This window comes from Procambarus clarkii, chromosome 13 (assembly GCF_040958095.1).
Source record: "Procambarus clarkii isolate CNS0578487 chromosome 13, FALCON_Pclarkii_2.0, whole genome shotgun sequence".
NCBI classification, from domain to species: domain Eukaryota; kingdom Metazoa; phylum Arthropoda; class Malacostraca; order Decapoda; family Cambaridae; genus Procambarus; species Procambarus clarkii.
Window position 1 is genome coordinate 17962263 of NC_091162.1, and position 18094 is coordinate 17980356.

At 46.8% G+C, this 18094-nt stretch overlaps 1 protein-coding gene across 1 annotated transcript in view; it reads left to right on the forward strand.

Annotated features, from left to right (window-relative positions):
• Positions 1-981, forward strand: part of LOC138364368 (salivary glue protein Sgs-4-like) — a 2025-nt gene extending 1044 nt beyond the window's left edge. Inside the window, exon 2 of the mRNA XM_069323980.1 lies at positions 898-981. Within this exon, the coding sequence (XP_069180081.1) occupies positions 898-981 (84 nt within the window). The remainder of the gene's footprint in view (positions 1-897) is intronic.
• Positions 982-18094: the final 17113 nt, after the last annotated feature.

Here is an 18094-nt window from a genome sequence, read left to right on the forward strand (position 1 = left end):
CCGACCTGCATGAAGCGAGACTGTTGATCTCTACCGTCACAGCCCAAGTGGAGTGTTTGACACACATGTTCCTTAATGCTGGGGAACCACCCGACGCTCTCTCTCACAAGCGACTCCTATTTCCAACTAGAGAAGTAGATTGGTGTACCGAGAAGCATTCTAAGTTTAGCGTAGGAGAGAACTGGACCTTTCACAAAAGAGGGCCAAGAGTCACAATGAGAGGGAAGGTATCAGTAATGGAGAGAAGTAATGGGCCGAGTACCCCCAAGGGGTCGGTATTAACTCCCTTCCACTTCTTAATATATGTAAACGACCTAATAGGGGAAATAGATCTATTGATATCAATGTTTACTGATGATGCAGAATGAGCCAGACAGAGAATCCGAAACAAGGCAACTGGAAAACGTCAAATTATGATGACTTGAATAGGAATGATCAGACGGTATAGAATGAGTCTAGACTATAGAATATAATATACAATGAGGGGGGTAGACAGCTTTCCACTTCCGAAGAAGAGTTGGACCTTGAACCAGAGGTCAGCTCTATCACCAGAGGCGCGCACATCACTATATAATAATTCCTTTTGTCGGGAACAGGAAGCTTGTGTATAAAAACACAGTCTTCCTGTCCCTATATATTCTTTAGGCTCGTATCAAAGTGCTCCAAGCTCGAATTATTGACCTTCCAAACGATGCAACCTCACAACCGTTCCTTAGCTCCCGGGTAACTATTTACAGCTAGGTGAACAGATGAATTAGGCGAAAGGAAACGTCCCTGACCACTTTTGTCCAAACTGGGAAGCGAACCCAGGATCCCCGATTGTGAGTCGAAAATTAAGCCAACTGTACTGTCGTCTGATGTAATTGGCAAATTAGCCAACGTCCGGATACCCTTAAGGAACTAAGCAAGGAACTTCAGGAACTTCAGGAACTTCAGGAACTTCAGGAACTTAATAGCAAGCGTTATTTGCAGACCAGATGAGACCCACTTAAGAGTATGCGGCACCTAGCATGGAACCCACATCTGAGGGACTTCAAAACAAAAGCTATGAAAAGGTCCATAAATGCAACGTATGCTTCGTTGCAGAGTAAGAGGAGAATGATTTGTGAATTAAGATTGAGATAAATGGCCCTTATCGTGCTTGAGGACATGCAAGGGATAGAGAAGACACGATAACATGATGCAAGATTCTTAGAGAAATTGACCGAGTAGATAGAGAAGCAGTGTTCATATAGAAGAACGAGGGAATGTAGATGAAAACTGGAGACACAAGTGAGACACAGAGTTGCCGGGAGAAATGTCTTCACCTTAAGAGAAGTAGTTTATATATCACAGTTTATATATATCACAGTTTATATATCTATAATGAGAACAACCAGTGAATAGTCATTGTACTAAACTACTGATATGGGTGGGACAAGGAGCAGATTTTCAACTATGCAAGCACATCTGTGTATAGAGGATTTCCTCTAGGAAAGTACACACAGACACACACACACACACACACCCACCCACACCCACACACACACACACACACACACACACACACACACACACACACACACACACACACACACACACACACACACACACACACACCCACACACACCCGCAACCACACACACCCACACACACCCACACACCCACACACACCCACAACCACACACACCCACACCCACCCACACCCACACCCACCCACACCCACACACACTGGCCATACCTCCACAACACCTCAACAACCTGCTCGTACATAAATAAAATTACCAATAATACCTCACCTGACGCGACGTGGTACAGCGCTATGCCTCAGAGCTCCCTAATATTATTTATAGAGCGGAAATTAATGGGCTTAATACTTTATGTGTGTATATATGTGTATGTGTGTATGCACTCCTTTGTATTCACGTGTTCGTACCCTCGGTGTCGGAGTGTACGGACGGGTCGTACATTTCAGCTGTCAGTGGTATAATGAGACTCGCTATCAACGCGTTCCTGAAGATATATATGCGGAAAAACCACATTTGTGAAAAATAGAAAATGCTAAACGCGTTTTCGGTTTAATTCGCCATCATCAGAGCAAGATAGACAGTGTTGTAAAGTCACTATAGGACGCATAGCATATGGGAGAACCGCCCCCTCGGATGATGTGTTGACTAATACCACAACACAGAAATCACAATAGCGTGATGGATCAAATGAACAAATCCACAAGGTTTATATTCCTACATGGGGGAAATTGTGTAAAATCCTGGTTTGTGTCTCGGAGAGGTTGCAGGATCCAAATAAATTCAGTAGACTTTCTGCTTACAATTCTTTTTACTATGTCGTAGCTCAGTCGATTTAAGGCAGCGTCTGGGATGCTCTCGGACGTCGGTTCGAATCCTCGTCACGGCCCTTGTGGATTTGTTCATCTAATACCACGACTCTCGCTGTATTGTGTACATGGCTTGAGTCATCTCCTCTCGGTTTCTGGGAGCTGGTTGATACCTGGTTGATTCCTGGTTGATACCTGGTTGATACCTGGTTGATACCTGGTTGATACCTGGTTGATACCTGGTTGATACCTGGTTGATACCTGGTTGATACCTGGTTGATACCTGGTTGATGGGGTTCTGGGAGTTCTTCTACTCTCCAAGCCTGGCCCGAGGCCAGGCTCGACTTGTGAGAGTTTGGTCCACCAGGCTGTTGCTTGGAGCGGCCCGCAGGCCCACATACCCACCACAGCCCGGTTGGTCCGGCACTCCTTTATGCTGATGACGTCTTTATTTTATAGGAAGATATTTTATATTTATATTAGTCTTTATAGGAGTATATCCAGGCCTCTCTGTTGTCTGTCTGTTGCCTGTCTATTGCACTCTGTTGTCTTCCTGTTGTCTCGGTCGTCTTCGGCCACAATAATACTAATACTAATACTAATAATAATAATAATTATAATAATAACAATAAAGTTAGTAGGGGCAGTGATAAGGGTTCGAACCTTTGCGGTGGGTGTTCCCACACACACGCTAGCCACTAGACCACGACATGCTCCTACTCCTTCGGATTTTCTCAGTGATGCAGACACGTTGGTGTGGTTACTCTCTGTGTAATAATAATAATAATAATAATATTTTATTATAAGATGCACAGGATGAGCTTACAGTGCTCACCTAGTCGTGGGGAGTTGAGCTTCGGCTCTTTGGTCCCGCCAGTGACCACTGAAAGTGGTCACTCAATTGGTATTTTACAAAGCTCCTAACTACGGACAGCGTCTCAGCTATAACTTAATGATGATACCTTGAGGTTACCTTGAGGTGCTTCCGGGGCTTAGCGTCCCTGCGGCCCGGTCGTCGACCAGGCCTCCTGGTTGCCGGACTGATCAACCAGGCTGTTGGACGCGGCTGCTCGCAGCCTGACGTATGAGTCACAGCCTGGTTGATCAGGTATCCTTTGGAGGTGCTTATCCACCATGATGAGCGAATTGAGCTTGTATCTTTGGAGGAATACTTAGTACTTAAACCTGCTCAGTACTTAACTCTTAGTACTTAAGAGTCTCTTCCATCGGCGAGGTTGGTGACGTATCAGGAAACAGGTTGGGACTCGAACGCGGTTCCCAAGTCACGGGCACTGTGACTTCTCTCCCTCCCTCAGTGTTGCCCTCCCAGACAGACCACCTCTCACCCATCCCTTACTCCAGTCAGGTTCTCAAGATGACCGGAGAAAAAAAAAGGCCGAAACGCTATCCGTGTTAAGCGGCTTTAGGCCTAGTGTGTAACCCGTTCTCGCACTTGCTTATAGTCAATATTGGCTTATATAATAAGTGCATATGTGACACACTAATTGATTGTGAATATTTTAGTTTACTTTGAAAAACTTCATAGAAAACACCGACCTCACCTAACCTTCTTAGTATGTTAAGATAAGCATCTTATTGCTTCTTATTTACAATTATTACTTAATCTATCAACGGTATAGGTTAAATAATAATTGTAAGAAAGAAGCAATAAGATGCTTACCTTAACATACTAAGAAGGTTAGGTGAGGTCGGTGTTTTCTATGAAGTTTTTCAAGGTAAACTAAAATATTCACAATCAATTAGTGTGTCACATATGCACTTATTAAATAAGCCAATATTGACTATAAGCAAGTGCGAGAACGGGTTGTAGTGTGTACTAGCTCTGTCTAGGAATCCAACATTATGTTTGTAACTCATCTTGTATGTATGAACTGTTACCTGGATAAATATTTGATTTGGTTTGATGGCGTAGTAGGAGCCTTTTATGGTATAGTAGGAGCCTTTTATGGTATAGTAGGAGCCTTTTATGGTATAGTAGGAGCCTTTTATGGTATAGTAGGAGCCTTTTATGGCATAGTAGAGCCTTTTATGGTATAGTAGGAGCCTTTTATGGTATAGTAGGAGCCTTTTATGGTATAGTAGGAGCCTTTTATGGTATAGTAGGAGCCTTTTATGGCATAGTAGAGCCTTTTATGGTATAGTAGGAGCCTTTTATGGTATAGTAGGAGCCTTTTATGGTATAGTAGGAGCCTTTTATGGTATAGTAGGAGCCTTTTATGGCATAGTAGAGCCTTTTATGGTATAGTAGGAGCCTTTTATGGTATAGTAGGAGCCTTTTATGGCATAGTAGGAGCCTTTTATGGTATAGTAGGAGCCTTTTATGGCATAGTAGGAGCCTTTTATGGTATAGTAGGAGCCTTTTATGGTATAGTAGGAGCCTTTTATGGTATAGTAGGAGCCTTTTATGGCATAGTAGAGCCTTTTATGGTATAGTAGGAGCCTTTTATGGTATAGTAGGAGCCTTTTATGGTATAGTAGGAGCCTTTTATGGCATAGTAGAGCCTTTTATGGTATAGTAGGAGCCTTTTATGGTATAGTAGGAGCCTTTTATGGTATAGTAGGAGCCTTTTATGGTATAGTAGGAGCCTTTTATGGCATAGTAGAGCCTTTTATGGTATAGTAGGAGCCTTTTATGGTATAGTAGGAGCCTTTTATGGCATAGTAGAGCCTTTTATGGTATAGTAGGAGCCTTTTATGGTATAGTAGGAGCCTTTTATGGTATAGTAGGAGCCTTTTATGGCATAGTAGGAGCCTTTTATGGTATAGTAGGAGCCTTTTATGGTATAGTAGGAGCCTTTTATGGCATAGTAGGAGCCTTTTATGGTATAGTAGGAGCCTTTTATGGCATAGTAGGAGCCTTTTATGGTATAGTAGGAGCCTTTTATGGCATAGTAGGAGCCTTTTATGGCATAGTAGGAGCCTTTTATGGCATAGTAGGAGCCTTTTATGGCATAGTAGGAGCCTTTTATGGTATAGTAGGAGCCTTTTATGGCATAGTAGGAGCCTTTTATGGCATAGTAGGAGTCTTTTATGGCATAGTAGGAGCCTTTTATGGCATAGTAGGAGCTTTTTATGGCATAGTAGGAGCCTTTTATGGCATAGTAGAGCCTTTTATGGCATAGTAGGAGTCTTTTATGGCATAGTAGGAGCCTTTTATGGCATAGTAGAGCCTTTTATGGCATAGTAGAGCCTTTTATGGCATAGTAGAAGCCTTTTATGGTATAGTAGGAGCCTTTTATGGCATAGTAGAGCCTTTTATGGCATAGTAGAGCCTTTTATGGCATAGTAGAAGCCTTTTATGGTATAGTAGGAGCCTTTTATGGCATAGTAGGAGCCTTTTATGGTATAGTAGGAGCTTTTTATGGCATAGTAGGAGCCTTTTATGGTATAGTAGGAGCCTTTTATGGTATAGTAGGAGCTTTTTATGGCATAGTAGGAGCCTTTTATGGTATAGTAGGAGCCTTTTATGGCAAAGTAGGAGCCTTTTATGGTATAGTAGGAGCCTTTTATGGTATAGTAGGAGCCTTTTATGGCATAGTAGGAGCCTTTTATGGTATAGTAGGAGCCTTTTATGGCATAGTAGGAGCCTTTTATGGCATAGTAGGAGCCTTTTATGGCATAGTAGGAGCCTTTTATGGTATAGTAGGAGCTTTTTATGGCATTAGTAGGAGCCTTTTATGGTATAGTAGGAGCCTTTTATGGCATAGTAGAGCCTTTTATGGCATAGTAGAAGCCTTTTATGGTATAGTAGGAGCCTTTTATGGCATAGTAGAGCCTTTTATGGCATAGTAGGAGTCTTTTATGGCATAGTAGGAGCTTTTTATGGCATAGTAGGAGCCTTTTATGGCATAGTAGAGCCTTTTATGGCATAGTAGAAGCCTTTTATGGTATAGTAGGAGCCTTTTATGGCATAGTAGAGCCTTTTATGGCATAGTAGAGCCTTTTATGGCATAGTAGAAGCCTTTTATGGTATAGTAGGAGCCTTTTATGGCATAGTAGAGCCTTTTATGGCATAGTAGAGCCTTTTATGGCATAGTAGAAGCCTTTTATGGTATAGTAGGAGCCTTTTATGGCATAGTAGGAGCCTTTTATGGCATAGTAGGAGCTTTTTATGGCATAGTAGGAGCCTTTTATGGCATAGTAGAGCCTTTCAGGGCATAGTAGGAGCCTTTTATGCTGGTCTGCGTTCAATCCCCCGATGATCCAAGTGGTTGTATGGACATTGTTCCTTCACCTCTTCCAGGAGGACGCCATTCTTGATGCCTGTCTGTTGCCTTTATCTCTGCTCCTGTGACAGTCCCCCCCCCTGCCCCTTACCCCCCCCCCTCCTCCCTACCCTTCCCCCCCCTGACATACAACACCCACAGACTACAGGATGGAGACGGCCCGCGGCTGGCTGAGTGGCTATATATTCACCCTCAGTTTCGAAAGACAACAGAAGTCGACATACAGCCCCACCTTCCCCTCTCGGGGTTCTACCCCCCCCCCCTCACCCAGGGCCTGAGTGATTGTGGTATCTATCCCTCTCTATTCATTTCTATCTATCGATCTCAATCCATCCTTATCCCCCCTTATCGTTGAACAGAGTGCTGAGTTCAGGGTATGACCCCCCCCCCTTACCCCCTCCCCCCTCCCTTCCCTAGAGGGGGAGGGGGGGGGGGGCAGCCGGCAAAGGATGCCTAACTGGCGGCCACCTATCCACTGCAAGGTGGATAGGATAGTCATCAGGTGAAAGGAAATAGGTCTCACCGTTCCAGGTTCGGCTAGGGATTGAACCTGGGATCCTGGTTATGAGCTGAGAACGTAGACCACTCCGGTACAGTGGCCCCTAAATTCCATATATACAAGCGTATATATATCAGTACCTATATACAAGCGTATATATGTATCAATATGCGTGTATATGGTTCAAAGTATTTTTCTGTTCACGAGTCTTGCTATCTTCTCCTGACCTTCCGTCTCTCCCTTCCCCTTGTTATCTCTCTTTCTCTCCCTTCCTCTTTCTCGTTCTCTCTCTCTCTCTCTCTCCCTCGCAATCTCCCTCATACATGTCCTCTCTTACTCGTTATCTTCCTCACTCCTCTTCCTCCAACATTCACACACTCTCTCTCTCTACTGTCCTCTCTCTCTCTCTCTCTCTCTCTCTCTCTCTCTCTCTCTCTCTCTCTCTCTCTCTCTCTCTCTCTCTCTCTCTCTCTCTCTCTCTCTCTCTCTCTCTCTCTCTCTCTCTCTCTCTCTCTCTCTCTCTCTCTCTCTCTCTCTCTCACACTGTCCTTGGTGTCGCAGCAAGTCGTAATAAATTCATGTTCACAGGCCGGAGTGTTGGAGCTGAAGGTACAGGTAGAGCTTGTTGCCTCAGATCTTGTTCAATATCGACTATTGCTGGAATAATAGACTGGATGTAAATTATCCAACGACATGATTGTAAACTGTTTACCAGCATGGGTGTAAACTGTCTACCAGCATGGGTGTAAACTGTCTACCAGCATGGGTGAAACTGTCTACCAGCATGGGTATATACTGTCAACCAGCATGGGTGTAAACTGTCTACCAGTATGGGTATAAACTGTCTACCAGCATAGCTGTAAACTGTCTACCAGCATAGCTGTAAACTGTCTACCAGCATGGCTGTAAACTGTCTACCAGCATGGGTATAAACTGTCTACCAGCATGGCTGTAAACTGTCTACCAGCATGGCTGTAAACTGTCTACCAGCATGGGTATAAACTGTCTACCAGCATAGCTGTAAACTGTCTACCAGCATGGCTGTAAACTGTCTACCAGCATAGCTGTAAACTGTCTACCAGCATGGGTATAAACTGTCTACCAGCATGGCTGTAAACTGTCTACCAACATGGGTATAAACTGTCTACCAGCATAGCTGTAAACTGTCTACCAGCATAGGTGTAAATTATCTAACATAACATATGTAAATCCTACAGGTTGCAAACTATGGAATTTAAAAAGGCATTTAAGGTCAACTTGAGGTGATTGATTCAGCATGATATTAAGCCCTGAAGAAAAACAAGTTAACTGGTTCGATGCTGGCCATTCAGATTCCTTAGAAACCGGTCACTAAGACAAGCAGTAAATTATTTACAAAGCTGTAAAATTATTTACAAAGACAAGTTATGTTTCCCTTAAGGCGGCCATCCTTGTAGCACTTCTCATCCTCATATTAACTAATGGATACAAAATCTAAATGCGCAGAATTTTATTATTCTCGAAATACATGATATCAATAATTTTGTGAAGTGTTGGGGAGGTGTGGGGAGGAGGTGTGTGGGGTGTTGGGAGGAGGTGTGGGGGAGGTGTGGGGGAGGTGTGGGGAGGAGGTGTGGGGGGAGGTGTGGGGAGGAAGGTGTGGGGGAGGTGTGGGGAGGTGTGGGGAGGAAGTGTGGGGAGGTGGTTTGGGGGAGGTGTGGAGGAGGTGTGGGGGGGGTGTGGGGAGGTGTGGGGAGGAGGTGAGGGGGAGGTGTGGGGAGGAGGTGTGGGGGAGGTGTGGGGAGGTGTGGGGGGAGGTGTGGGGGGGAGGTGTGGGGAGGTGTGGGGAGGAGGTGTGGGGAGGTGTTGGGAGGTGTGGGGAGGAGGTGTGGGGAGGTGTGGGGGAGGCGTGGGGAGGAAGTGTGGAGAGGAGGTGCCGGGAGGAGGCGCGGGGAAGAGGCGCGGGGGAGGAGGCGCGGGGAGGAGGCGCGGGGGAGGAGGCGCGGGGGAGGAGGCGTGGGGAGAGGATGCGCGTGGGAGGAGGCGCGGGGAGGAGGCGCGGGGGAGGAGGCGCGGGGGAGGAGGCGCGGGGAGGAAGCGCGGGGGAGGAGGCGCGGGGAGGAGGCGCGGGGGAGCAGGCGCGGGGGAGGAGGCGTGGGGAGGAGGCGTGGGGAGGAGGCGCGGGGAGGAGGCGCGGGGGAGGAGGCGCGGGAGAGAAGGCGCGGGGAGGAGGCGCGGGGGAGGAGGCGCGGGGAGGAGACGCGGGGGAGGAGGCGCGGGAGAGGAGGCGCGGGTAGGAGGCGCGGGGGAGGAGGCGCGGGGGAGGAGGCGCGGGGGAGGAAGGCGCGGGGGAGGAGGCGCGGGCAGGAGGCGTGGGGGAGGAGGCGCGGGCAGGAGGCGCGGGGAGGAGGCGTGGGGGAGGAGGCGCGGGCAGGAGGCGCGGGGAGGAGGCGTGGGGGAGGAGGCGCGGGCAGGAGGCGCGGGGAGGAGGCGTGGGGGAGGAGGCAGGAGGCGTGGGGGAGGAGGCGCGGGCAGGAGGCGCGGGGAGGAGGCGTGGGGGAGGAGGCAGGAGGCGCGGGCAGGAGGCGCGGGGAGGAGGCGTGGGGGAGGAGGCGCGGGGGAGGAGGCGCGGGGAGGAGGCGCGGGCAGGAGGCGCGGGGAGGAGGCGTGGGAAGGAGGCGCGGGGAGGAGGCGCGGGCAGGAGGCGCGGGGAGGAGGCGTGGGGAGGAGGCGTGGGGGAGGAGGCGCGGGGAGGAGGCGCGGGGAGGAGACGTGGGGAGGAGGCGCGGAGAGGAGGCGTGGGAAGGAGGCGCGGGGAGGAGGCGCGGGGGAGGAGGCGCGGGCAGGAGGCGCGGGGAGGAGGCGTGGGGGAGGAGGCGCGGGCAGGAGGCGCGGGCAGGAGGCGCGGGGGAGGAGGCGCGGGGAGGAGGCGCGGGGAGGAGGCGCGGGCAGGAGGCGCGGGGGAGGAGGCGTGGGGAGGAGGCGTAGGGAGGAGGCGTAGGGAGGAGGCGCGGGGAGGAGGCACGGGGGAGGAGGCGTAGGGAGGAGGCGCGGGGAGGAGGCACGGGGGAGGAGGCGTAGGGAGGAGGCGTAGGGAGGAGGCGTGGGAAGGAGGCGTGGGGAGGAGGCGCGGGGAGGAGGCGCGGGGGAGGAGGTGTGGGGAGTCACAATGCGGGCCAACACTTGAACTATAAGAACAAAGCGGCGAGTGAGATAACCGTGCTGCCTGGCCATTGTGATCCCCGGGGTCGATACCCATCGTGACGGACCAAGCCTTTAGCGGAACCACCTTATTCACACGCTCAGTAGGGAAGGAGGGGCGGGGGGGGGGGGTGATTAGTGGGTGGAATGAATGTGGGGGGGGGGGGAGGGAAGGGGTTGTGGCATTTGAGTGTACTTACCTCTTTCTGTTTGCAGGGGTTGAGCTGTGGCTCTTTGGTCCCGCCTATCAACTGTCATTCAACTGGTGTACAGGTTCCTGAGCCTATTGGGCTCTATCATATCTATATTTGAAACTGTGTATGGAGTCAGCCTCCACCACATCACTGCCTAATGCATTCCATCCGTTAACTACTCTGACACTGAAAAAGTTCCTTCTAACGTCTCTGTGGCTCATGTGGGCACTCAGTTTCCACCTGTGTCCCCTTGTTCGTGTCCCACCCGTGCTAAATAGTTTGTCTTTATCCACCCTGTCAGTTCCTCTTGAGAATTTTATAGGTGGTTATCATGTCTCCCCCAAACTCTTCAGTCTTTCAGTGTCGTGAGGTTGAGTTCTAGTAGTCATTCCTCGTAGCTCATACCTCTCAGCTCGGAGGCAATCCTGGTGGTATACCTCTAAACGTTTTCTAACTTCGTTTTGTGTTTTACTAGATATGTACTCCACGCTGGAGCCGCATACTCCATGATTGGTCTGACGTAAGTGGTATAGAAAGTTCTGAATGATTCCTTGCACCAGTTTCTAAAAGCCGTTCTTTTGTTGCCCAAGCTGGCATATGCCGCTGATGATAGTGAGAGCTCTTGATAGGACATGGGACAACCTCGGACCTCTGGTGTTCATGCTGTGTTCCGTAACTGTGCCAGTGACACCTCTACTCGTCAATGTTTTTATTACGACCCGCGGCTGACAGCTTCCCGCCACTCACCAGTCACCCTGCAAAGTTGGGTAATATGTCTCGCCTCTAAGCTAAGGCAGACACAAAATTGGACAGACTGGAAGACAGACTCAGATAAAAAAAAATCAAAATAAAAACCCAACTTTTATCATTGTTTAAATAATTTTGTTTAATAATGCTATATTACCCAAAATGTTCCAAGTCTCTCCAAATGATCCAATACTGTATAGTGCAGACACAGTACAATCTGCTCCTGTAAATCATCTCTATTATAATCTATGCACCACTGTGTCTGTACAAGACACAGACTGAACATTGTTCATCAGTGAGTGAACCACCAACTCCCCGCCTCAATGAACCACTCCCACCACACCCCCTCCTAACCAATGGAATGAGGCGCATAATAAATGACTCAATTCAACCCTCGCCCCTTGTAAGATGCAGATCACCGTTTGTTTGGTGATGTGGAGACCTCCTCCCGCCCCCTGGCCACACACTCCTCCAGATTGTCTCTTGTCTGAACCTGTTTAACCTGTTTATTGTTCCTACCTTCTTTTGTCTCGTCAACTTCCTCGGGGCGAGTTTCTTCAGATGGTCCCAGGAAATGTATTGTCTTTATCCACGCTGCTGTGGGTAATGATATTGTGTCTTCCTTTTATATACCTTCCAGTCCCAGGCTCCCTACAAACACAATTAGAAATGATATATATATATATTATATATATATATATATATATATATATATATATATATATATATATATATATATATATATATATATATATATATATATATATAATGTTGTTGAATATGACCGAAATGGTAAGAATAATGATTCTAACACGAATCCTCTCAATATTTCTTATGTTTTTCTTCATTGTCGAGGGAACTTGAAAAATTAACTCTCCAAAGTTCATTTTCACACTATATTTATGGTTGACGCCTAGGGAAGCGTTTCGCAAGGCACTCCTTACATTTTCAAAGACAAATTTTCAATTCTCTGCCAATGCTCATATTCACTTTGGGTGAGGTGGTACAGGACGGGATTGAGATGAACAAGTGGATTAGTGGTACAGTGGGTATTATAGGTCATTGTGTGTTCTATCTTCTTCCTTCTGTGCTGGTTCGGGTCTTGAAGTGGGTAGAATGTAATTATGTGTTAATTGGCTGTTGATTGCTGGTGTTGACTTTTTAATGTGTAGTGCCTCGCTGATGTCGAGTCTCCTGTTGTCGTTGTATCTGTCGATAATTTTTTGTGTTGCTTGTTAAGATTTCTCCGGTGATGGTCTGGTTGTGAGAAGAGATTGTATTCTCCTTGATGGAGCCCTGTTGTTTGTGCATTGTTAAAAGCTTAGAGAGAGAGAGAGACGTTGTTGTCTTGCCTATACACTTAGATCTTTAGGGCATCTGCCCACTTGCCGGGTTTGAAGCTATTTTGATCTTGAATGGTGGGGAGACATTTTGGGTAAGACGGGTTCTCAGCCCACTCCCCAAAACTCCCTATTTTCCCCTAAAGTCCCGGGGCACGCGACACTACCTTCCCATGTAGACACTAAGTGCTCAAGCGCTCAGGGCGCTGCTGTGCGCTGTTGAGCTCCGCGCTTAATTACCTTAATCCTCTAGGGTAATTATTAATCCTCTAGGATAAATGGGATTATTCACGTTTATCGCAGTTACCCCAGGAAAATTGAGCGTGATATTGGTAATTTTAGCCAATACAGCTTTTCTAGTCGCTGTAACCTAGGTTCCGGACGATTACAGTGACCTATAATCTAGAAATACTTGAAGTATTTCTAGAGTAGTTTATATACACCGATGTGTATGTGTAACTATGTTTACTCGTGGCGCCAGGGTGCGTTGCCAGGGATGACGTCACATAATGCTACCGTGTCGCCATGGCAACCCAAGCCAGCCGGCTCTTTAATTATGAATAATGTGAATACTCGCAACATTCACTTTGTGTATATGTCGCCGAGTGATACGTGTGTTGGTATGAATACAGCATCGGGGAGTAAGGCGGTGTATGTCTGGCCGTCAGACGAGCAGATGATTGCCGTCCTCATGAACCAAAAGCGCGCGAACTCCATTAAAATTTGCAACAAGCGGACGTCAACATAATTAAACTGAGATGAAAAAGGCGGGAAACTGTTCGAAGGTAATCACACGACTTCGGGTTCAAAACAATTTTATTTTTTGGTTAATAATTAAATACAAGTTTAGATAAACTAATAAGATATAAATTAATTTGTGGGCCTTTTTGTTCTAATTCATTAAATATAAATGATCAAAATAGTGATAATACAATCTATATAAGAGAAAAGCGACTATTTGTTTCAGTGAGGTTATAGGCCAGATGCTTGGGGCTAGCCTCACCTAACTTTGCAGGGTGACTGGTGTAGGGTATGGGACGGTCATAAGCTGGTCGGGGTACAGTCGTACTGGCCTTATTAAGAGGGAATTAGGGCCCAATAATGACCTTTCACACGCAATTAGTGAAAGGTGGTTGGTCGATCCCCAAGACTTATTCACTCCAAAACGATGATCGTGAATTAGGTGTTAAAATTTTCTGAGAACGGTGGGAACGAAGGATAAGAGGGATATTTGGAGAAAGGGAAGGAGATAGAGGGGGAGACAGGTGCGAGAGAGAGAGAGAGAGAGAGAGAGAGAGAGAGAGAGAGAGAGAGAGAGAGAGAGAGAGAGAGAGAGAGAGAGAGAGAGAGAGAGAGAGAGAGAGAGAGAGAGAGAGAGAGAGAGAGAGAGGATAAGGGGCGATCTTGTGGAGAAAGTTGAAGATAGGGGAAAGATGGGATGATGAGAGAGATAGGGGAAACAAGAGATGAGACAGAGAGGGTAGACAGAGAGATAGAGAGAGACCCGGGCACCGCCGGAGACCCCCTCCAGTAACAAACAAGTAAGGAAGCGCAGGGAGTGTCACACACTTCCCAGAACCGGGCCCTGAATACTTATGGTGTCGGAATTATGTCGTTGTTCCGTTAAGTTGTTATGGCTCTAAATGGTAGGGAAGGAGGCGCTCGCACACGCACTCACACTCACGCACACGCACTTACACTCACCCACACGCACTTACACTCACCCACACGCACTCACACTCATGCACAAGCACTTACATTCACGCACACGCACTTACACTCACGCACACGCACTTACACTCACCCACACGCACTCACACGCACTTACACTCACCCACACGCACTCACACTCACTCACACGCACTCACACTCACCCACACGCACTTACACTCACCCACACGCACTCACACTCACCCACACGCACTTACACCCACATATTCATACACTCTCATGCATACCTTAAATAAAGAGAAGAAGTTAGAAAGGCCCGTTAATTTGCTACAGGATTGGATCTGGATCTAAAAGGCCAGAGCTACGAGGAAAGGCCGATATCTGGACTCTTTAACGCCGGAATAGAGGCCGAACAGCGCGGACATGATCACAACATACAAGATTCCCTGAAAGCATGCACCAAGTGGACAGGCATCAAATACCCAGCGTGAATACAGGTTGCTTGAAAGAAGAAATAATAGAATAACGATACAATAATTTTGATAAATAGTAACTACATAAAGAATAACTTCGATAATTGTCATCCCTAGATATAGAATTCCCACCAACATTAAACGACCAATAAGCTGCTATCGTATATATATATATATATATATATATATATATATATATATATATATATATACACAGAGAGACGTATGTCCTTTCTCAATGAATACACATTAAAACTATATATTAGTCCTGTACTGAATACAAGACTAAAGTATAATAACAGGATAGTCAGTATTACCTCTACCGGGGTTATTAATACTCCTCCCGCGGGTCATTAGTCAAGAGCCCAACACCAGAGAGGTGAGGCAGACTTCAGACAATAATTCACATTTGTACACAGACAGACGTAGACTCATACAGATAAATACTGAAGAAAGGACACGATAATTCTTTGGGATATACACGGCAGGCAGAATTACCAGTGAGCCGTGCTGAATTAGGAAGGCACGGTGGCTGAGAGAGAGAGAGAGAGAGAGAGAGAGAGAGAGAGAGAGAGAGAGAGAGAGAGAGAGAGAGAGAGAGAGAGAGAGAGAGAGAGAGAGAGAGAGAGAGAGAGAGAGAGGAGGAGGGGGGGGGGCCAGGAGCCGTGCATACCAATACCATTACATCCTAATTTTTCTCCATTCTCCTGATTTAATCAAGTTGCTCCATTTTCCGCTGACTGCTCTTCTCATTTATTTTTGTTTATGTCGCTCCCTGTTGTTCTGTTGTGAGCCTCTACTGTTTATCCCTGTTGTGAGCCTCTACTGTTTATCCCTGTTGTGAGCCTCTACTGTTTATCCCTGTTGTTCTGTTGTGAGCCTCTACTGTTTATCCCTGTTGTTCTGTTGTGAGCCTCTACTGTTTATCTCTGTTGTGAGCCTCTACTGTTTATCCCTGTTGTGAGCCTCTACTGTTTATCCCTGTTGTGAGCCTCTACTGTTTATCCCTGTTGTGAGCCTCTACTGTTTATCCCTGTTGTTCTGTTGTGAGCCTCTACTGTTTATCCCTGTTGTGAGCCTCTACTGTTTATCCCTGTTGTGAGCCTCTACTGTTTATCCCTGTTGTGAGCCTCTACTGTTTATCCCTGTTGTTCTGTTGTGAGCCTCTACTGTTTATCCCTGTTGTTCTGTTGTGAGCCTCCACTGTTTATCTCTGTTGTTCTGTTGTGAGCCTCTACTGTTTATCCCTGTTGTTCTGTTGTGAGCCTCTACTGTTTATCTCTATTGTTCTGTTGTGAGCCTCTATTGTTTATCCCTGTTGTTCTGTTGTGAGCCTCCACTGTTTATCCCTGTTGATCTGTTCTCACTCCTCACTCATTATCTTGCTTGTTCACTGTCAATCTCACCTTCTCTCTCTCATTCATTCTCACTTTAAACTGATGTCATTTACTATCTCCTCCTTCTCACAAATTTTCATTTATTTTCATGGCTTTCTCATTCATTTTTATCCATTTTCTCACCTTTTCATTTCGATTTACAATCTGGCCTTTTGGCTAATTGGTTCGAACTACCCAATTCACACACGCACACCTCTCGCAGCAGGCAGCCATTAACTAAGGGTAATGGACAGGAGTGACAAGGGGTTGTTAAATAAACTCTGTGTATTTCTCGTTTTCTGTGACTTAATCAGCATTAATGTTAGAGGGGGTTCTCAAACAAACTTGTTTACGTCAGGGGTGAGATTGGGTAGTTTGCTGTATGCGTGTGGCTAAATTGGTTGTGTGTGTGTGGGGGGGGGGGTGTGGTTGTGTGTGTGTGTGTGTGTGTGTGTGTGTGTGTGTGTGTGTGTGTGTGTGTGTGTGTGTGTGTGTGTGTGTGTGTGTGTGTGTGTGTGTGTGTGTGTGTGGTTGTGTGTGTACTCACCTAGTTCACCTAGTTGTGCTTGCGGGGGTTGAGCTCTGGCTCTTTGGTCCCGCCTCTCAACCGTCAATCAACAGGTGTACATGTTCCTGAGCCTATTGGGCTCTATCATATCTACACTTGAAACTGTGTATGGAGTCAGCCTCCACCACATCTCTTCCTAATGCATTCCATTTGTCAACCACTCTGACACTAAAAAAATTCTTTCTAATATCTCTGTGGCTCATTTCGGCACTCAGTTTCCACCTGTGTCCCATTGTGCGTGTGCCCCTTGTGTTAATTAGCCTGTCTTTATCTACCCCTATCAATTCCCTTGAGAATCTTGAATGTGGTGATCATGTCCCCCCTAACTCTTATGTCTTTCAGCGAAGTGAGGTTTAATTCCCGTAGTCTCTCCTCGTAGCTCATACCTCTCAGCTCGGGTACTAGTCTGGTGGCAAACCTTTGAACCTTTTCCAGTTTAGTCTTATCCTTGACTAGATATGGACTCCATGCTGGGGCTGCATACTCCAGGATTGGCCTGACATATGTGGTATACAAAGTTCTGAATGATTCTTTACTCAAGTTTCTGAATGCCGTTCGTATGTTGACCAACCTGGCATATGCCGCTGATGTTATCCTCTTGATATGGGCTGCAGGAGACAGGTCTGGTGTGATATCAACTCCCAAGTCTTTTTCTTTCTCTGACTCCTGAAGAATTTCCTCTCCCAGATGATACCTTGTATCTGGCCTCCTGCTCTCTACACCTATCTTCATTACATTACATTTAGTTGGGTTAAACTCTAGCAACCATTTGTTCGACCATTCCGTCTAGGTCTTCTTGAAGCCTCAAACAGTTCTCTTCTGTCTTAATCCTTCTCGTAATTTTGGCATCGTCCGCAAACATTGAGAGAAATGAATCGATACCCTCCGGGAGATCATTTACATATATCAGAAACAAGATAGGACCGAGTACAGAGCCCTGTGGGACTCCACTGGTGACTTCACGCCAATCGGAGGTCTCACTCCTCACCGTAACTCTCTGCTTCCTATTGCTTAGGTACTCCCTTATCCTTTGGAGCACCTTACCAGCTACACCTGCCTGTCTCACCAGCTTATGTACCAGCCTCTTATGTGGTACTGTGTCAAAGGCTTTCCGACAATCCAAGAAAATGCAGTCCGCCCAGCCCTCTCTTTCTTGCTTAATCTTTGTCACCTGGTCGTAGAATTCTATTAAGCCGGTAAGGCAAGATTTACCCTCCCTGAACCCATGTTGGTGATTTGTCACGAAGTCTCTCCAGATGTGTTACCAGGTTTTTTCTCACGATCTTCTCATCACCTTGCATGGTATACAAGTCAAGGACACTGGCCTGTAGTTCAGTGCCTCTTGCCTGTCGCCCTTTTTGTATATTGGGACCACATTCGCCGTCTTCCATATTTCTTCCATATATGTGTGTGTGTGTGTGTGTGTGTGTGTGTGTGTGTGTGTGTGTGTGTGTGTGTGTGTGTGTGTGTGTGTGTGTGTGTGAT